Source organism: Lagenorhynchus albirostris, chromosome 17 (assembly GCF_949774975.1).
Source record: "Lagenorhynchus albirostris chromosome 17, mLagAlb1.1, whole genome shotgun sequence".
Lineage (NCBI taxonomy): Eukaryota > Metazoa > Chordata > Mammalia > Artiodactyla > Delphinidae > Lagenorhynchus > Lagenorhynchus albirostris.
Window position 1 is genome coordinate 3887972 of NC_083111.1, and position 21998 is coordinate 3909969.

General features: G+C 42.3%; 1 protein-coding gene across 1 annotated transcript; it reads left to right on the forward strand.

Moving 5' to 3' along the window:
- The first annotated feature begins 1482 nt into the window (after positions 1–1482).
- LOC132508414 (signal peptidase complex subunit 2-like) lies at positions 1483–5062 on the forward strand. The gene is made up of 2 exons (XM_060128571.1): positions 1483–1513; positions 4206–5062. The coding sequence occupies exons 1-2, from the start codon at positions 1483–1485 to the stop codon at positions 5060–5062; spliced, it is 888 nt and encodes a 295-aa protein (XP_059984554.1).
- The last annotated feature ends 16936 nt before the right edge of the window (positions 5063–21998 follow it).

Genomic DNA, 21998 nt, shown 5'->3' on the forward strand with positions numbered 1-21998 from the left:
AAATTTGGTCTGAATTATTTTGAGACCTCCCAGAACAAAAAAGGGCTTTTACTGACTTTACCACCAAATCATAGAAGAAAAAGTTGTATTTTATTGTCTTTTATTGTATACAACGGTATCTTGTTATGATTTAAGTAATTAGTTTGGTATTAGAAGTATCTGATTAATTCAGATACATCCAAACCAGTGGAAACAATAATTATGTAAAAGAAGCATGAATAATTAAAAATGAAAAATTGTGAGTATCTAGTTCTAAAGCTTTTCAAAGTATTTGTTCTAGAACCAGCTAGTTGTGCAGAGCAGTGTCTAGGAGGGAAAAGTTAAGTACAAAATCACATTGTAGACTTCTCAGTTTAATCTTAATCTAAATGATACTCAACTGCCTGACCACAAATGAATACCTATGCTCATTATCATGTAGATACGGTTTTGCCAAAACATTCATTTGGATTCCAATCTCCTTTTCAATTAGAAATCCAGGAAAGCAGAAATGTAGATGCCTTGCCACTAAGACACCAATACTGGCAGTCAAGTGAGACTTACACCACTGTCACGGATATAGTGTCAGTCAGTTTCAATCTGGTCACATGTTAGCTGTTGTTATGTGAGAACTGTCCTTTGCAGGAAAGTCTCTTTACATTTTCCTTATGCTACTCAAAAATGGCGATATATTTATTTATGTATTTATTTATTATTTTTGACTGTGTTGGGTCCCCGTTTCTGTGCGAGGGCACTCCCTAGTTGCGGCGAGCGGGGGCCACTCTTCATCGCGGTGCGCAGGCCTCTCACTGTCGCGGCCTCTCTCGCTGCGGAGCACAGGCTCCAGACGCGCAGGCTCAGCAGTTGTGGCTCACGGGTCCAGTTGCTCCGCGGCACGTGGGATCCTCCCAGACCAGGGCTCGAACCCGCGTCCCCTGCATTGGCAGGCAGACTCTCAACCACTGCGCCACCAGGGAAGCCCAAAAATGGCGATATATTTAGACTATATTATCCAGTCAAAATACACATTTTTATTTATTAGAGCAATTTCTTTTGGGTCTTTGAGTTACTGTCTGGTATAAGTTTGGCCCCCAAAAGAAACATAAATTTTCTAAAACAGCTCATTTCTCCTACACGCCTGTCTTTCTGATTTAAAGTAGGAGCGATATAAGCAATGGAAAGAACACTTTCTATTGGGGGTTCTGCTGCCTATAGAAATGCTTGATTGAAAAAAGTAAAATATATTTCCTGAATTTTTTTTTTTGGTTATCACAGTTTTCATAATGAAAACAATTTTCTCTTACACTTATTATACCCTGATATAATTTGGTCAGAGAGCACATGGAAAATACGTCTAAAGGTTCAAGAAGAATCGGTTCAAGAATGTGAAAAATTTTGGCTAAATACCTCTGATTTGAGGGGATGTCTGCTGCCAGATAGATGGAGTAGAAATACATTTCTATATTCCTGCCACTAAATACAACTACAAACCCTGGACATAACATGTATAACAAGTATAAGAAGACTCTGACAGGTGAGAGAAGAAGTCAGGCTGACTGGGACCACCAGGACCCAAAGGACAATGTGGAGGTGGAACCTCTTGGCTTTTCTTTCTGCCTCATGTGCCCCAGACAGGATGCTGGAGAAGCTACAGCCTGGAAATGCCAATGGGCGCAGACAAAAAAAAAAAAAAAAGTCCCAATAAAAGTCCTGCTCTCTCTCTAGCCAAATGACCAAAAAAGGAGACGTCTAGAAAGACAGAAAATCTTTTAGGCAATAACCAGTCTCCTCTGGCCAAACCCCACAGGATGAAGTATGGCTGCTTCTCCACCACTGCTGTGTCCCAGAGGAGACATTCTCTGGGCTGTAGTAAGATGCCCAATCCCATGGACAGGGTGATATCTGACCGTGATGGAATCAAACTAGAAATCAAAAGCAGAAAGTAGAAGGAAAATCTTCAAACTTTTAGAATCCAAGCAACACACTTCTAACTCAGCCATGGCTCAACCAGGAAGTCTGAGGGGTAAACTAAAATTACATTTAAGTGAACAAAAATAAAAGCACAGAATAGCAGCAAATTTCGTGGAGCACAGGTAAACCAGTTGCTGAGAGGGAACTTGATAGCATTGAATGCCTACATGAGCAATGAGGAAAAGTCCTAAATCAATCATCTAAGCTTTTACCTAAAGAACCTAGAAATAGAAAATCAAAATGAACCCGAGCAAGCAGAAGGAAAGAAATAATAAAAAGCACAAATCGAGGAAGTTGAAAATAGAAAAAAATATATAGAAAATCAATGAAACAAAACCCTGTTTATTTGAGAAGTCAATAAAATTATCAAATAAGAGTGATAAAGAACAAAAAGATAGAAGACACAAATTAATAACGCCAGGAGTGAAGCATAGAGTATCACTACAGACCCTACTTCAAAAATGTAACTGTTCACAAGCATACATACACACATTTGACAACTTAGATGAAATGGACCTATTCCTCCAAAGCAAGAACTACTACAACTTACCCAATGTGAACTAGATAATTTGAATAGCCACTATTAAGGAAATTGTATTTGTAATTAAAAACCTTCCAAAAAAGATATCTCAGACCAGATGTTTTCACTAGAGAAGTCTATGAACATTTAAAGGAAAATTAGCTCCAATGCTACACAATATCTTCTAGAAAATAAAAGAGGAAACACTTGCGAATTCATTTTATGAGGCTAGTGTTATCCTGATACCAAAACCAAAGACAGTACAAAACAAAACAAAACAAAACAAAAAGCATTATCGACCAATAGCACTCATGAATATAGACAAAAAATCCCTAATAAATATTAGTAAATTAGTAAATATAATTTACTAATTATAAATATTAGTAAATATAATTTAGTAAATATTAGTAAATATAATTAGTATTATTATATTTAGTAAATATAATTCAGCAATATATAGAAAGAATTTTATATCTTGGTCAAATGTGATTTATTCCAGGAATGCTAGGCTGATTCAGTATTTAGAAGGCAATAAGGCAGTCCACCAATATTAACACAAAAATCATGTAATCCTATCAATTGATGCAGGAAAATCATTTGACAAAATTCAACACTAATTCATGATTGAAATCTCAGAAAGCTAGGAACAGATGGTAAGTTCTTCAGCTTGACAAAGAACAGCTACAAAGAACCTGCAACTAACATGATATTTAATGGCAAAAATTTGAATGCTTTCTTCCTAAGGTCAGGAAAAAGCAAGGATGACCGTTCTCACCACTGTTATCAAATGTAATATTAGACGTTCTAATCACGTCATAAAGCAAGAAAAAGAAATATAGATGTACAAATTGGAAAGGAAGTGGGTAAACCCCTCCTTATTCATGGATGGCATGATTTTATATGCAGAAAACCCCAAGGAATCTACAAAAAATTTTTAGAATTAATAATTGAATTCAGCAAGGTCACAGGATACAAGATCAACAGATGAAAAACAATTGTATTCTATATGCTAGCAATGAACATGTGCAGGCTGAAATTAAAAATATAATACCATTTGCAATACCTCCTAAAACAGTGGGAACATACATATGTGTAAACCTAACAAAACATGTAGAAGACTTACTTGCTGAAAACTACAAAACACTGATGAAAAATAAACAAAGAAGATATAAATAAATGGGAAGAAATATCTGTTCATACACTGGAAGACTCTACATAATAAAGAAATCAATTCTCCCTAAGCTGATATCCTGGTTTAGTGCAATTCCTATCAAATTCAGAGGAAGATTTTTTTGTAGATATAGAAAATATTATTCCAAAATAATATATGGAAAGGCAAAGGAACTATAGTAGTTAAAACAATTTTGAAGAAGAAGGAGAAGGTGGGAAGAATCAGTCTACCCAGTTTTAAGCTTATTATGTAGTTACAGTAATCAAGACTGAATAGTTTCAGTGAAGGATAAACACTAGAGTCAGTGGAAGAGATTAGAGGATGAGGTAATAGCCCCACACAAAGACACCCAACTGATTCTTAGTAAGGGTGCAAAAGTGATGCAGTGAAGCAAGGAAAGCCTTTTCAACCAATGGCGTTGGAGCAATTAGACACCCATAAGGAAAAAACCTCATGGTCTAGAGCTGCACTAAGAGTTCTCACATGTGAAAAACTGATCCATAAAAGAAAAAAAAAAGGTAAATCAAAGTTTAAAATTTTTGCTTTGCAGGAGACCCTGTTAAGGCGGTGAAAAGGGGACAAGTAGGAGGGGAGGGAGACGCAGAGGCAAGCAAGATGTCAGTGACAGCTGCAGTGACAGTGCGGGAGAACCGGCGGTGGCAGTAGTAGGGCTGGCGGTGGCCAGCTGTGGGACAGGCAGTAGCCACAGCAGCTTGCTGGGTAAGTGGAAGATTGATGATAAGCCTGTAAAAATTGACAAATGGGATGGATCCGCTGTGAAAAATTCTTTGGATGACTCTGCCAAAGAGGTACTTCTGGAAAAGTACAGGTATGTGGAGAATTGTGGTCTCACTGACCGTCGCCTCACCGTCTGTACCATCTCCTGTTTCTTCGCCATAGTGGCTTTGATTTGGGACTATATGCACCTCTTTCCAGAGTCCAAACCTGTTTTGGCTTTGTGCGTTATATCCTATTTTGTGATGATGGGGATCCTGACCCTTTATCCCTCATATAAGGAGAAGAGCATCTTTCTCGTGGCCCCAAGGAAAGATCCCACAGGGGTGGATCCTGATGACATTTGGCAACTGTCGTCCAGTCTCAAAAGGTTCAATGACAAATACACTCTGAAGCGGACCTTCATCAGTGGAAGAACAAAGCAGCAACGGGAAGCCAAGTTCACCAAGTCCATTGCCAAGTTTTTTGACCACAGCGGGACACTGGTCATGGATGCGTATGAGCCTGAAATAACCAGGCTTCATGACAGTCATGCCACTGTAAGCAAAATAAAACAGCCACTTCTAAAAGCAGCCATCTTTTGGCTGGATCATGCTGAGTTAAAGGGCGAGGGAGAAAGAATCAGAGAACTTAATATGGATAAAGTAAGAAATGTAAAAAGTGTCCATTTTGTCTTGAAATTTTAGTCCATTCTGGATAAGTATAATTTTCTAGCTCAGTTATGATAAGTTGTAGCTCTGATATCTAGCTATAGCCTCTTTGGTCTGCTGATTGCATTGTTTTGATTTGCTTTTCTGGAAAAGCAGTTTTGCTAAAAGCTGTACAGACTTTCTCCTCCATACCTAGCAGTACTTTATATGGTATAGCTTTGTGCCATGCAGCATTTGAAGACTCAGTTTTTAAAACTGCTAACCTGTTGCTGACTTTATTGTGTTAATTCCCATTTCAACAGCTGTTTCCCTTAATTCAGGATACAGCTTCCTGTGCATGACAGTTTTCCTTCACATACCATTTTTGTGGGTGTGTATATATCTGACTTGGGGAGAATTGGGGGGAAAAAACCATAGATTTTTAATTTGTTTAAAAGAGACTTTCTGCCTGCTACATTTTGTGCTCTTAATCAATTAAGAAGCCAATGGCATTTTTAGTTTTATCTTGTCTGTTTTCCACTAGTATATCCCTGTTGATTTGCTTGTGCCCTTTATTAACTGTCATTTTCTAAAATTTTTTTCAATAAAACGAAAGGAGATGTGAAAAAAAAAGACAATGAAAAGATAAGCTACAGACTGAAAAGATACTTGCAAACCATATATCTGTTAAAGGACTAACATCTAGACTCTATAGAGAACTCTCAAACTCAACAGAAAAAAACAAACAAAAAATCCAAATAGAAAATGCAAATCCCATGAAGAGACATTTTATTGAAGACGATATATATGGAGAGCAAGTAAGGAAATAAAAGGTGTTAAACATCACTAGCCATTAAGACTACAATGAAATATCACTGCACAGTTGTTAGAATAATTAAAATTAAAAAACAGTGACAATACCAAATGCTGGTGAGGACACAGAGAAACTGGATCTCTCTTACATTGCTGGTGGGAATGTAAAATGCTCCAGTCGTGTTGGAAATCAGTTTGACAGTTTGCTAAAAAAAAAGACAAAACTAGACATGCACTTCCCATATGACCCAGTAATTGCCCTTCTGGACATTTATTTATGAGAAATTAAAACTATGTCAAAACAAAACCATATATATATATATTTATTTTTATTTTTTTTTTTTGCGGTACGTGGGCCTCTCACTGTTGTGGCCTCTCCCGTTGTGGAGCACAGGCTCCAGACGCACAGGCTCAGCGGCCATGGCTTACGGGCCCAGCCGCTCTGCGGCATGTGGGATCTTCCCGGACCGGGGCATGAACCCGTGTCCCCTGCATCGGCAGGCGGACTCTCAACCACTGCGCCACCAGGGAAGCCCAAAAACCCATATATTCTTGTTCATAGCAGCTTTATTTGAAATAGCTCCAAACTGGAAACAACAAAAATGTCCTACACTAGGTGAAGAGTTAAACAAACCCGTTCCATGGAATACCAACCTGCAATACAAAAGAATGCACACAGGGCTTCCCTGGTGGCGCAGTGGTTGAGAGTCCACCTGCTGATGCAGGGGACACTGGTTCATGCCCCGGTCTGGGAGGATCCCACATGCCAGGGAGCAGCTGGGCCCGTGAGTCATGGCCACTGAGCCTGCGCGTCTGGAGCCTGTGCTCCGCAACGGGAGAGGCCACAACAGTGAGAGACCCACGTACAGAAAAAAAAAAAAAAAAAAAGAATGCACACAAATTAAAAGAAATGGAACAACTTGGAAACATCTCAAGGACATTATGCCAAGTGAGTAAAATCCAGTATAAAAAAGCCACTGTGTTATTTCCTGTATGATTCCATTTGTATAACGTTCTCACAATGACGAAACTATGGAGTTGGAGAAGAAATTAATGCCGGGGCTTGGGATGCTGGTGAGGAGGGAAGTGAGTGTGACCACAGAGGGCGCCACACGGGAGAACTCTGTGGATAGATTAGTTGCATATCTTGATTGTGGTGGTGATGACATGAATCTACACATGCAATAACGGGACAGGATCATCCCCACACTTCACACCAATGTCAGCTTCCTAGTTTTGATATCATACTCTGCGCAGGAGGTAACCAGTGGTGGGGGTCACTGAGTGAAGGTACGCAGGTCCTCTCTGTGCTAGCTTTGCAATTTCTTACAAATCTATAAATATTTCAAAACAAAAAGTTTTAAAAAAAATCCTAATCTGGCTCTGAGGTTCTAAGGAAGTCGCTGTATATTTGACACCCTGTGTCACAGAGTCAAGGAGCCCTTTAAGTTCATGTGATCTTTTTACTGAGAAGCCGTCTAGGTTCTGATACCCTTGACTTAGGAATGATCGATAAAGTCCTACTTGTGCTGAAGAGTTTGGGAACCTCTGTTTCTTCATCATTTTAAAATTCAGAAGAAAGCAACAATGGATACTTTTAGTCTTCTATAAATAAAACACTTCCTCTTTCTTTTAATGGAGACAGATGGATTGAGTCCCTGCTGAATGGCCATTAAGGGGAGCTCTGTCTGGTATATCTCTAGCTGCTCAGAAGATGATAAATGATTCTGGAGCTAATACCATCTAATAGACATTTTTCTCAAAGCACTCCATTATTTTATGTTAAAAAATTCCTGAAAAGCCATGCATTAATCCCAGATTTAATAGTAATTAAACTGAAATTAATTTAGTTTTTGTTTTAGGATTAGTATAACTAAAGGAAGCTTATTTTTTACACACTTCAAGCTTTTCTTATGATGCACAGCTAAATGGTACTTGGCAAGTCTCTCTGTTTCACATTCTTCAGTATCCTTTGGTGCCACTTTCCGGTGCTGGTGGAGGGTGCAGCCCAAATCATAAACCTGAAGAAGACCTTACACATCACCCGGCCCAGAGGGCTTGAAACGATGGCCAACACGTGTTCAGTCTTGGAACATGACTATTTTTTATTGGAGTTCGAATATCTTTTGACTGAGCACAAGATATCGCGCCGGCCACAGCCCAAACCAGGCTCTCTGGGTCACCTCCATTTTCCCAGGATACATCCCCTGCTGGGAATTTGCATGTGAGACTCTTCTTCCTTGTGTATCACTCACATAGGTGAAGAAACAGAGAACAGAGGCCAGAGGATTTACGTTATCAAGGTCACATAGCTAATTCACTGCATAGCTAGACCTTGCCTCAGGCTTTCTGGTCCTCATGTACTCCACTGTCCTGGACAGGCATTAACCCCACAGGCATTAAAAAAAAAACAAAAAACAGGTCCTGGGGAGACAGCCAGAAACCCCAAAGGTACAGAATTTCTCTGTGTGTCCAGCAACGCTCCAACTGGCAGCCAGCAGGGATCCAGGCCAAGTTCAAAGTGATCTCCTGTCGCATAAGGTGGATCAGACTCTACTGCTAGAAACAGCTCTCTGTCCCCGCCCCACTCCCGTCCAAATTGATTTTGTGCTTCCTGTTTTTCTGTGCTTGACAAAGAAAGCAGAAGTAACATGCTGTCAGTGGAGAGTTGCCAAAAAAACCAAGTGGCCTTTAGAAAAAATCACTTGCTTCAAATTTCCAACAGCAGTTCAAAGTCTCCTTTCAAGCAGACACTGCATTATGCTAATAATATGCTAAATCATTAAGGTCTTCCGATTTGTCTATTGATTGTTTAAGTAGAACGTCATGACAGAGAGGTATTGGTGCTATAGAAGCATCAACCCGCCCTGGGTACGTTCTTCAGCAGGCAACTCTGGTCTACATGTTACACTGACTCTGAGGTATTGCATGTCATAAGCCATTTCCTCGTACACTGAGATGGTCTTTTGGGAACATTGACATTCTAGAAAACTTGAGAAAATATAGGCCACATCAAACATAATATTAATAATTATGTATCATTTATTGAGTGGATTCCCTGAGCTAGAAACAGTGTTGGGAATTTTACCTGTAACATGGCTAAGATGCCAAAGCTATCCATAGGGATTATTGTCTCCTTTGTACATTTGGTGGAATTGAGACTCAGAAAGGTGAAGTTGCTCTGCTAAACTCCCTCCGCTGGTCATGGCCATTATCAGGATCTGGGCCAGACCCCGGCTGAGAGGAGGTCCATGTCCACCTTAGGAATAACTCAGGTTTCCCGGACCAGCTCTTTGACCTCGGGGGTATGGAGACAGGGAGTTACCAGTCTGGGGTCTTCAGCTTCCAGTAAAGCGAGTTGTCCTCCAGTTGGTGACCAGGTAAGGGAACACTGGAGGCAGAGTGGGAGTGGGTGCGGCACCACGGGGCCCCCCGTGAAGTGGTAACAAACATGTAATTCAGACACACACCTGGCATCACCCAGGGCCCTGTGCACACGTATTGGTGATGCGGGCACACCTACCTCTAGTGCAAGTCTCCTGGGAGCCGGCAGAGGGGAGGTGTGTGTGCGGGGGACGGAAAAACCTGGGATTGGCAGTGTGTACATGTCATTCCCAACTCCCTAACTACCCCTTCCTCCCACCCTTCCCCCCAGTAACCAGAAGTTCCTTCTCTAAGTCTGTGAGTCTGTTTCTGTTTTGTAAATAAGTTCATTTGTATCCTTTTTTTTAGATTCTGCATATAAGTGGTATCATATGATATTTGTCTTTCTCTGTCTGACTTACTTCGCTCAGTATGATCATCTCTAGGTCCATCCATGTTGCTGCAAATGGCATTATTTCATTCTTTTTAATGGCTGAGTAATATTCCATTGTATATATGTACATCACGCTGCTATATTTAAAATGGACAACCAACAGGGACCTACTGTATAGCACAGGGAACTCTCCTCAATATTATGTAACAACCTAAATGGGAAAATTAATTTGAAAAATGATACCTGTAAATGTATGATGGAATCACTTTGCTGTACACCTGAAACTAAAACAACATTGTTAGTCAACTATACTCCAATATAAAAAAAAAAAAAAAAAAACTGGGATTAGGAGGCTTACTTGGACACCTAGTAAATAGAATTTCCAAAGCCATAGATCATTTTTAAAAGGCTAAATAAATTACAGAGTGGTTTTCAAGTTGAGATCCATGGCGATGTCTTAACAGACAGGATGCTGAAGAAAGGGGTCAGGTTGGAGACTGGACTTGAAACAGAGCCACGCTGGGTCCCCGACCTCTACAAGCAGAGCAGTGCTGGTGGCTCTTTGCACATGGAGACAAAGTGCAAGCTTCGTCCTTTAAGGGGAGTGCTCCTTGGGGGACAAGCTCTGAAGTAGTTGAGTTGGCCTGAAATATTTGGAAACAAATCACAGATTAAGTAAAGACACATTCAGAATTTTCTCATTTATTTGTATCCTTGAACCACTCCGATCCCTTTCTCTCTGTCTCTGTCTCTGCCTCTGCCTGTGTCTCTGTCTCTGCCTCTGCCTGTGTCTCTGTCTCTGTCTCTCCTATTAACTTGATCCCACCACTCACCCCGGCTACGAACCTCCTTCTACATTTCGCCTTCTTTGCAGAGCACAGCACACTGGAACCATGACTCCATCTCCATTCACACATCTCAGGAATCAGCTTTCTGTCAGACAAAGGGACGACCTTTGTATTCCACCCAGTAATTAATAGCGACATTCTTTCAGGCATCAGGGACTAACAGTTTTCTTACTGCCTTTTCTAGAATATTATGCTCTGAGCTTCAAAGAGCCTCTCTCATTTTTATGTTATTTTTCATCTTTAATACCTCTTTCTCATCCAGGTCTTCACCCATGAATCCTCCTCATGCAAGGCTCGTTCTTTCTGCATGAAAGTCCGCTCTCTCTCCTGCTTCTACCCCAACCTGTTCTGTTACTATGCTCTGGGCTCTGTTCAAAGTCTTTCTAAAATATCGGTTTCCTATTCTTTCCTTCTTTCTTTCCTCATAACACGAGTTACCTAAGCATTTAGAAATAAAATTTCAAGATTTTTCCCCAGAATTGACTCTCATGAGCTATTTTCCCTAGAGAAGAACAAAGTACCATCAAAATTAGTTAGAAGAACCTAGCGTTGTTTTTCCTCCAGTTCAAGAAACCTTTGGTTGTGTGCCTCCCACTTGCTAAGTCACGTGCGGGGCACACAGCATCGCACAACGCAATTAATCTCTCAGCGCCAGAGACTGTCCCATCACACCTCTTCGGGCTCACTCTCCACAACCTTCTTCCTGGGCTCCCTCCGGCTCAGCACAGAAACTTCCTCTATCACTTTAAAAGAAAAACAAAACAACAAATACATCCTGAACCACTACCGTCCCCAGAGACAGCTGATGCGCTCAGCTTCACAGCCAACCTTTAAAAAATGATACATTGCCTTTCCTGTCTCCGCCCCTCCATCGCTTATTCAATGTCCTAATCTATTGCAACCTCACCCATCTGTTGCAGGTCGACCCATTCAGCTCCTACTTTTAAAAATACAGAACCTACCATTAAAAATCCACTCTAATTATTCACTCTGTACGTGCACCTGTTTGTAAGGCTGTTTTCCTTACCAGACTGCGCCCCATGAGAACCAGGATTATGTTTTACTTACGTTAAATCATGTTAAATTGCTATTAACTGTTTTTAACTTACAAAAACAGCAAGTAGGGTTCAATCTATTAATACTACCTCTGTATTCTCAGCACCAAATATAGTATGTGGTGCAAAGTTTAGGTTCAATAAATACTCAATAACTGACTTAATACATAAAAAGTCCACGCTTTATGGAGTTATTGAACTGTTTTGAAACTTTTAACTGACATTGATCTCTCAGAATTTATCTCCTCGTAAATGATTTGTTCTCTAGAGCTCCAAGAATCAAAACATATTTTACTGAGAGAAAAAAGTTGTCTATATACTTACAGGCTGTAATATATTATAAATATAATATACATATATTCATAGACATATACTGAAAGTGTATAGGAAGCCATGTTATAGATCTCTGAAATAAAACATGTAATTTGTAACTGCTACTATATTACAATCATTAAAGTTGTAGTAAAAATTTGAAACTCATGCTACTTCTTTGTGAAAATTGTTTCAACTTTCATTTGGGTGTTACTTTAAAATAAAAAGATGATGCCATGTTTTAGAAGTAGATTCCTGAGATATAGTTAGAGCAATAGCCTATTTTTGTTTTCTTATCACTTAACAATATTTAAGTGTCAGGAGACACTGATTTCTAGCCATTTTCCTAACTTGGGGAATTGACTTCACCTTAAAAATTTCATCTTCAGCAGTAGTAGAGACACAGAAACTTTCTCTCTAATCAGAAACAGATCCTGAAAAAGACAGGAGGTAGTCTACTTTTCATTCTCTCTAGGAATGCATTTCATTTTTCCTTTGTCTTTGAATTAATAACATTTTCCCAGTTCTTTTTCCAATGGCTTGATCACCATCCTGGAAACTTTTGTTGTTGTCATTCTTGTGATTTTTGTCCTGGAGGCTGTTGAACTGGGAACACTGCATCACATTACCTTGTATAGTAGCATATCAAATGTATCCTTTAAGTAAGCAGGAATTGTTGAAGGAAAAGTATCCAGCAGAGATCTCTGGAGAAATGGCAGGCTTTATGCAGGTGGGAAAATCATTGCCCGGGTAAGGAAGCAAGTCTCCTCGTGGGATTCCACTCCTGCTTACGCCAGAAAGATTCAGAAGGGTAATAGAATGAACCCTCCTGGCTGTGCATCCCTGAGGTGGGAAGCACAGTCCCAAGTGGATTTCTTTGTACATCTGTGAAACGGTGTGAGAAGCGTAGTCTCCTAGCAAAAGGAGACTTCGGATAAGGGGGAAGGAAACTAAGCATTATTACACAGATACTGCATCTTATACACCTGTACATATCCACTTGTATATAATGTTGGGTGAAATGACGTAGCCCAGGTTCGAAGTTTGGCTTTGGCAAGAAAAGCCCAAATGGCCAGGCTAACGTTCAAAAATACTTATAATCATGCAAATTTCACATTCACAAAAGGTACGATGAGTCTGATTCATTTCAAAGGAAAGAAAGAACCCAACTTCCTAAAGGGCAAAGTGTTTATGGAAAACTATATGGTGGAAAAATGGAAGAGTTTGAAGCCAGATGAGGTAGATGAGAGTTGAATGCAGTGACTTTGGGCAAATGGCCTGAGTCCTGGGCTGTGGCTAACTCAGATGGAAACAGAAATAAGAATTCTTGCTTCTCAGGGTTATTGAGAGCATCGAAAGCATTGAACATTTGAAAGTGTTCTGTTAATGTAAAATGTGAAACAAATGCTAACTATCGTAACTTCTCCTTCCTGGGGAAGGTGTTAGCAGTCTTTGCATAAGTGCCTGCCTCTTAGCATCCTGAAAGCTGCCTGTTATCTTCTCCCTGGACCTTGAAAGAAGGGGAGGCAAAGCACAAAGAGTGGGGCTGGAGAGTCAGAAAGACCTTAGTTCAAATCACGGCTCCATCACTGAGGAACAGGTGCATCCTTGGGAAGTTGCCTACGGGGGGCTGCAAGACAGCGTGTGTAGGGTTTAGGTGACCTGGCTCTGTATTTTCAGTTTCATCTCTATTTCATCTCTATCACGTAGCAGTCTTGTGACCTTGGGGAAGTTGTCCAATCTCAATTGACACTTCTATCAAATGGGGATAGAGAAGAATATTTCTCATCGTATTGAGAGGAATAATAATAAAGGCGAATATTTATCAGTTCGTGTTTTGGGAGTGTGAAATAGAATACGGACAGGCAGAGCCTTGCGTTACGCTGAGATGGCCTGAGAACACTGCCTGCCTAAAGCCAGCACACAGAGAAGGAACTTGGACAAGCTACTTAAGTAAATGTTCCTTCCCTTGTGTTGCCTGTGAGTTAGTTATTAAAACACTACCCCTGAAGGAGACACGTAGGAGAGAGCTCATTTATGCTTCTGAAGTGAATAAATAAGTTTGATCCTTAAAGCTCACCAGACAATCTGGTGTGTAGGGAGCTTGGGAGGACTTTCAGCAAATACGCAAACGTCCCCATCTCCCCCATCTGTGAGAAAAACAGTCACATGAAGGGTCGGACATTTCCAGAAAGCTCACCAGGCTAATTCCCACACTGCGTGGGCTACCTACAAAATGGGCATAGAGAGGAACAAGGCTTTTAAAGATACTCACCTCTAGACGCCTAAAAGTGAGTTGTCTTCAATGACCCCGGGCTGCCTTCATAGATAACGTTACGTTGTCAGGACACTAGACAGAAGTCCCAGAGATTGTAAACCCTGCGGATCCTTCTCAGTCCCCAGGAAAACGGCAGGAGATAAGGTTTTCTTCTCAAACAATGGGATAGAAAGCCAATTACCATCATGGAGCTCAATTCTGCTATTTGGGACCCAAAGGGACGGTTTTATGTTATTCATGAAGGAGAGATGGCATCACCCCCAGACCAGGAAGGGTCCCCCAGTGACAGGCAGCAATATACTGCTCTGTTCAGGATGGAGGGTGAAGCCCGAGAGAGAGATGGTTTGTGGTAGAAAGAACTGGAACGGCAAGCCATCTCCCACCTGGAGGTCCAGTTCTGCTTTTCCATGTCATCCAAGGCCAGGGGATGAAATTAAGCCATGCGTGCTGGACTTTAACACTGTCCATACATAGAGTAATGTCAATATAAATTTAAATTTGCATCGTCTGATCAATTTTTAGTCATACTGGTTAATTCTTTGACTCCCTCTGAGGACTGTAGAGAAATGAATGTTACAAGACACATACAAAGCTTGTCCCCTCTCAGACTGTCCTTTTGCTCAACCCTGCCTGCTGGGTCCCCTCTGAGGCCTGGGGTGATCTGGGCATCTCTGGCTCAGTAGCTGGAGTTTGCATCAGCTCCCACTGGAATCAGACCAGTTCTCGCAGTGGATTTTGGCCACCACGTCATTTCTACAAGATGTTAAAAGTGCCAAAGCCCAGAGTCTAACGGACCTCTGCAGTAGCCGACCCCCCATGTGCATCAAAGAACCTCGTATAGTAGTGTCTCCCCAGCAAAGGGGCTCTTCCCAGGACCCCACCTGTGCCAACTTCCAGAGCTGCTGCCCTTGTCAGCTGGACACAGAGGCAGTGCCAGAGGAGGTGGACATAGAGACAGTGCCGGAGGAGCAAGGACAAGATAGGGAAAAGGGAAGAGAGAAAAGGAGAGATGCATTTTAGTCTCTGTCTCTATCAGTTATCAAGATTCGATCATCAGTGAATTTTATGTTATTATTTTACTCTATTCTATTCTATTCTATTTTTTTTCCCGGGAGAAGTTCTTTTGTAAAATTTACCCATCATATTCTTTAGTAAAATTTATGGTATTCTTTTTTTAATTAAAGATTTTTTTTAATTGAAGTACAGTTGTTTCACAATATTGTGTTAGTTTCAGGTGTAGTGCAAAGTGATTCGGTTGTGTATATATTCTTTTCCATTATAGGTGATTACAAGATACTGAATAGAGTCCCCTGAGTTGTTCAGTAAATCCCTGTTGTTTATCTATTTTATATCTAGTGGTGTGTATCTATTAATCCCATACTCCTAATTCATCCCCACCCCCGTCCCCTTTGGTGACCATAAATTTGTTTTCTATGTCTGTGAGTCTGTTTCTGTTTTGTAAATTAGTTCATTTTAAGTGCATTTGGGAGACGTTTCCCCCAAATAGGTTAACTGCAGAGATATTCCCACGACTAGGCAGACTGCCTTCTGGGAGGAGAGAGTCCTCAGAAACACTGTTTTTCTGACTAAACTTGAGAAACTTTAAATGCAGACAACGCTGGCCCTGGGGTCTCCCCCAAGACCTTTTTATCCTCTTCAGCATCTTAATAAATATTTAAAGAACACTTCTTTAACCTTTCTCTTTGGCTTCTGCACTCCTGATACCCTAATCCTGAACTGAGAGAGACCTCTGGTCCAGGACAATCTTTCTGCCTGTCTGCATTTGGAACAGAAAGTTCTCCAAGCTGTGCCCATGGATCTGCATTTCCTGGGAAAGGAGGGAGGGAGGACGGAAGAGGAGGGAACGTGCTTTCCTTCACCGTGTCCCACCCGAGACTTGCAGGCGTGCGTGGCCCCAGGGAGACCGTCCTCTAACCAGATGGGATGCACTGCTCCCATGGTCCACCAGCCTGAGGTCCCTAAACAGGCTGCTTTGTCCCACCTGTGAACCAGCCTTCTCACCAAAGCTGTCGTCTCCTGAATAAAGGTGCGTCAGTGGGTCGGGAAGTCGCCTGGGTCTCCTGAGGGACCCTGCCTCCTGGGAACACGTTGAGCGGAGGTTTTCAGAGCAAAGCCAGATGCTCATTCTGAGGGAAAGGGGCCTGGGCAGGATCCCACATCCTTGCTGGGGTGGGCTGACCCAGCCACAGCCCAATAAACTCCCGGGAAAAATTAATGCAATAAGACGCTAAAGGCAAAAGTGTATTTTATATTATTAAATAGCTCCAGCTCTAGCCTCGAGTTTCTATCTGGACTCATCCTCACGGACCTGCGTGGTGCGAGCTAGGCCAGGGAGGGTAATTTCATAGCCTGCATCCCGACAAGACACCGAGAGTCCCTCGGGGCCCAGTGAAGGCCTCAGCATCCTTGTCTCTGGCACGTGAGAGGACACGTACTTACAGTCTTGCACCAGGTTAAGAACAGACCTGAGACGCCTGTTCCTTGTTTCCTTTTTCCTTCTTGTTCTAAGGTGGGCAGGGGTCATAATAAGGGAGATCTCTCCTTTCCTGATGACAGGCGTGCTAAGCCCCTTTACAAACTTGGAAGAGAATTAGTAATTTTTTAAAATAGGAATACAAGAGGTCTAAGGGCCACCAAACAATGTTTCAAGTAGAAACAAGACTTTTAAACATTTTATCCCAAACGGTGACCTCCTAGGTCTTTACCCATATTGGGGTGGAATTGAGGGGAAGGGTTGTGGTGGGAGAGGTCCAGGAATTAGAGCTTCCATTCGCATGTGTGTAACTAATAGTATGTATTTGTGTTGTCATCATTACCTTAAAAATTATGATTATGACCTTCATTTTATAGATTAGGAAACCTAGGCTGAGAGACACACAGTTGCCGTCTTGAGGTCACAGGGCCAGTGAGAGTCAGAGCTGAACGGGAAAGTGCCCACGACACCCGTCCCTTGCTTCGCCCCGTTCCCAGATAATCCCCTGGGCAAGATGACAGGGGGTCGGCAGTTTGTGGCTCCTGGTAGGGCTGGCCTTTATGGTAGACCTAGGCGGTGTGGCTGATGAGCTAATGGAAACCCCACTTTTTCACCACCCCACTCAACCCCAGTACCCAGGGGCCTGGGACTCTACAGTAAAAGATTTACAGTTTTGGAGCAATCATTACTTTCACTGGGCTTTTTTTTTAAAATCAACACACCCCTGAAAAGGACAAGCATCTTCCGTCGCTCCTTCAGGAGATGGCTTTCCTCTGGCATAACTGACCCCAGCTTTATAAAAACACAAGCCACTTGCTTGGAAAGGAAGGAGAGTGTTTCCTGAAAAGGCAGAAAGGAGGTATAGAGTTTACAGCTGGGAGGAAAGAGCTTCCCCTTCACCCCATGTGCTGAGAGACTGCTCTTTCCTTGTGTGAGGGTGAGCACAGGGGAACGATGATGCGTGGGTCCCACTGAGTCCAGAAGACTAGGTTTGCGCTCTCCTTTCCCACGGTGGGGAGTGCGCAGTCCTCCCAGAAAAAACGAGGGACTTTCAGAAGGCAGATTTCCAAGTTTACTGAGTGAGTTTAACCTGTTTTTCTGGTGCCTCACAGTTATTTAAAGTGTTAACAAATCTTATTTTTATATTGATTATCTTGGCAGAAGGTTCATTATGAACACTGATAAGCTTGAAATTCAAGAAAAAAACCCGGCTCAGTATCTTTCACTATTTATAGAAAGGAAGGACGGAAGGCAGTGAGAAACCAGAGCTGACTCTGCTGCTGAAATCATCTTAATTCCCAGGAGGCAAAAGGCCTGGATGCAGTATAACTGGCTATCCAGTTAAGGTGTATACAGGTGATGCTAAAGATACAGGTAATGATGGTGATGTCCACAAGACTATCTGGAAAAGAAAACTCATCTAAACTCCTGCTACTCCCCAGTCTGAGGACCATTCAGACCCTTTGAAGGAGGAAAGGTGTTTTGATAAGTCTGTCATATTAACTTAATAAGCGTTACTCAGACACATCATTCGCTTCATTTTCTGATATAAAGGAAATCTTTGTAATACTAGATATTTATGTCAGTTACATTTTTCCCGCTTGAAGACTCAGGGCATCGGCTGCTGAATTGCCTGCTTGAGCGTAGGTAAAGGAACAGCCCGGATAAAAAGTGTGAGGCTCTGGTGTTGAGTTAGGCTATCGTGGTGGTCGGTGAGTGTTCACGCTGTCCCTCGGGGTTAGACTCTCCCATCTTTTAATACCTGTTCTAGTTGCACCAGGACTGATCTGTCCTTACTACCTGTGCTACTCTCTGATAGTCACTCGGGTCTGTGAGGGTTTTCTTTTCTCCCTCCCACCTGACATTGCTAATCAGTTCCAAAATCCTTCAAGATTTTCTCTTCTAACAAGAAATGTTTACTTTGACGACCACATTTGCAGACTATATCTCCCAAAATAGATTTCTAAAGAAGGAGGAAAGAGAGACAAAGGCTAGTGAAGGGCTCCTTACCCCCCTAAATATATTTTGAAATGTCAAAACCCCAATGGACCAGCTCCGGAAGGAAGGAAGGAACACAGGGAACATGAGGGGGTCTGATGGAGGCCGTGGGAGAGCACAGGTGATGGGACAGGGCCAGGGTCTTTTACCCGAAGGAGAAACTTGAGCTTCCCATTCTGACAATAAAGACAACAGTCACCTGCCCTGCTTTCGTCAGAATGTCTTATATCAGCTATCATCACTGGAAGAGCCATGCTTCTTTTTCTTGTCTGTATATTTATAATGCTCTAGAATAAAGATTTGAATTTGAAATTTATTGCCATCTCTTTCCTAACAGATTCTGAGAAATCATCTTACATTTTCAAAGTGAAAAGAGGGAGGAGCCTTAGCAACATGACAAAATCCCAAGCACTTATCTTACTTTATGCTTTCCTACTACTGGGCAACAATAATAGTGAAATATCTGAATGTGTTGAACACCTTCTTAAACTTCAGTTCCAACCATGCCATTCCCCTGCCCCAAACCCTTCAAACCGAAATTCAAATCCCTTCACACAGGGCTCAGCCTCCCTTTTTGGCTTCTTCTTTCATATCTGAACTACAAGACTTTACCGTTTCTCAAGTTCACTCCTGCCCTCCCCCTCACTGCCAAAAAAAATGTAAAATCTTCGTCTGTCAAAATTCTGCTAATTAGGAGGTTGGGATTCACGTATACACAACTGCTATATATAAAATAGATAACCAACAAGGACTTACTGTATAGCAGAGGGAACTATACTCAATATTTTGTAATAACCTATAAGGGAAGAGAATCTGAAGAATATATATATATATATATATATATATATGCAAAACTGAATCACTGTACTGTACATCTGAAACTAACATGATATTGTAAATCAACTATACTTCAATAAAAAAAAAATCCCACTAATTCTTGAAGGTCTGTCTCCAAATCACTTCTTGATTCCTTCTCCTTGATGCAAACTCTCCCTCCTTCTAACCCCTCCTCACATTTGTGTGTGTGTGTGTGTGTGTGTGTGTGTGTGTGTGTGTGTGTGTGCTCCTTCCATTCTGCCCTGTGTTATGAACCGCATCACTTGGTGTCCTCTGCAGCCTCCAGTGCTGTAGTGTAGTGTCACACAGCTTTGGTGACACTACATGACCGTTTGCTGAGTCCTTTTGTCAAATTATAACTGGGTGATGACCTCGTCCCTCTTCAAAGTGAAGAATTATCCGTTGATAACTTGGAAAGTACATTGTTCCTATTTAAAGATGAGACTATTAACTCCAAGCGAACACGGAAAGCATCCTCCATCCATTTCTTTGGTGCAGTCACAAACCTGGACCAGCCAAGATCTCAATTTTTAATGTTCTGACTTCTCGATGTTTTAATAGCCCCGTCTCTTTCTATTTTAAAGGCTGAGACATTCCATATTAAAACAAAGAATCTGGGACAGCTAGAGAGAATTGAATTGGGGCATAATGGGAAAGGACTTGGTAAGTTCTCCTCAAGGAAAATGTAACTGAATTGGAGTCACCCCAGATATCTACCAGTGTCTTTTATATTCAAAGAGACTGCCACTGCCTGTGTTGCTAAATGTGTGCGGAGGACAGCTGAAAAGACCAGTGTGACCAGCTGTCCCTTCTGCAGCACATTTGAATGAAGCCTGTTCGTTCTTACTTAGCAGCTGTAGATGCTGTTTGCTGAGCGTGTTGCTATTTGTGATTCTGCCTTGTTCATAAAGAAGGAAAAGAAGAGAAGGAGAGAAGTCAGGCCACCTCCGGTAGCTCCCATGTCCAGCTGCTCTCTGCCCACCTTCCCCAGCTTGAGATGGTTGAACAGCACATATTCGCATCTTTTGTTCCCCATGTCGGTTCACTTCATTGCATCCATTATTTATTGAATCCACAGTCGCGCAGTAGCCTCACCTCTGGAGCAGCAGAGGAGTCGCAAGGAAGGTTACAGTACAGCCAGTTCGCTGGCTGCATTCCAAGGTTTCATTTCTTTTTTTTGCTCCCATCTAGAGGTTTATTAATGGTATTGGCTCCCAGGTAGCACTGGTTAACACGCCCAGAACGATGCACTTGGTGAGGTAAACCCAAGCCTCCCCCGATGCATGGCTGTGACCCAGTAACCCACTGCCACCTAGACCCGCGGCCTGACACTCCTTTCTCCCCAGCCCAGCCCCACCAGGGACACGGCGCCTTCTTCTTCTTCTTTTTTTTTTTTTTTTGCGGTACGCGGGCCTCTCACTGTTGTGGCCTCTCCCGTTGCGGAGCACAGGCTCCGGACGCGCAGGCTCAGCGGCCACAGCTCACGGGCTCAGCCGCTCCGCGGCATGTGGGATCTTCCTGGACCGGGGCACGAACCCGTGTCCCCTGCATCGGCAGGCGGACTCCCAACCGCTGCGCCACCAGGGAAGCCCTACGGCGCCTTCTTGATCAGAGTGCTGGGATCTGCCCATTGGACATTTTGCCCCCGAGCAGAGTGTGATGACTACTAGGGTGTTAACTGGTGAAGGGAACCTCTGGTTTTATGCAGATGGGTACATAACATCCCTTTCCCACGGGCCTGCTCTCCTTCATTGTGTGACCGGCCACCTGGACACAATTTCTTGCATAATCCTCCAGGCTCTAGACTTCTATGCCTCTGGCCTACATTCACTGACATTAAAGACCATGGCTCCTACCTGCCAGGGTCCTCCTGTGTTGCTAGAAAACTTTGTTCCTTTGTGTCCACTCTCTTTTAGCCAGACTGCTTTAATGTCCCCTGCTGAGATCTCCACGTACAGCTTCAACATTTCCTCATCTTTCAGGGATGTCCTAGGAGCAAACAAGGACTTGCTGGTATTTCCCGCTAAACAACGTTCAGCGGACACCATACTAAAATATACATGCAACTTATAAGCCGCACGTGGTCTAACTGGTGTAAACACACAGGATCCTCCAAAGTCAATCCCAGCTCCTCTCCTCCTCCTGGGACAGTCACTGGGGTGTTAGGGTCACAGGTGTGATGCTGGAGACCTGTGACCCAAGTTCATCGTTGGGTGAGGTCCCTTGTGAGCTCACGTCCTGTGGAAGCCGGTCACTGTCTCTCTCTCCTTCAGTTAAACTATCTGTACCATGAGAGTTATAGTAGTGTCCATGTTATAGCGTTGCTATGTACAAATTACACAAATATATATAAACAAAGCTATGAAAAATTCTCGTTCATGTAAACAGTGCTGTATATAGCTTATGACAGTCTGCAAAACCTATGAAATCCAAGTTTCAGAGTATTTTAACTGGCCAGGATCTTGCCAACAATGGAGATTTGACTGATGAATTCCTTTGCTCATGTTTCGATGATCCATCTTGCCTGTCCTGGCTGTGAGCATCAGGGTTTGAAATCCTTATCTTTCTTCAGCAGCTTAAAGGTCATGGAAAAAATATGTA

What these genes read in the sequence shown, in the direction of transcription:
- LOC132508414 (XM_060128571.1), top strand. Translation starts at nt 1,483, where the DNA reads ATGTATAACAAGTATAAGAAGACTCTGACAG. An exon ending in GTATAAGAAGACTCTGACAG is followed by an intron (nt 1,514 to 4,205) that starts GTGAGAGAAGAA and finishes GACCCTGTTAAG; the next exon opens with GCGGTGAAAAGGGGACAAGT.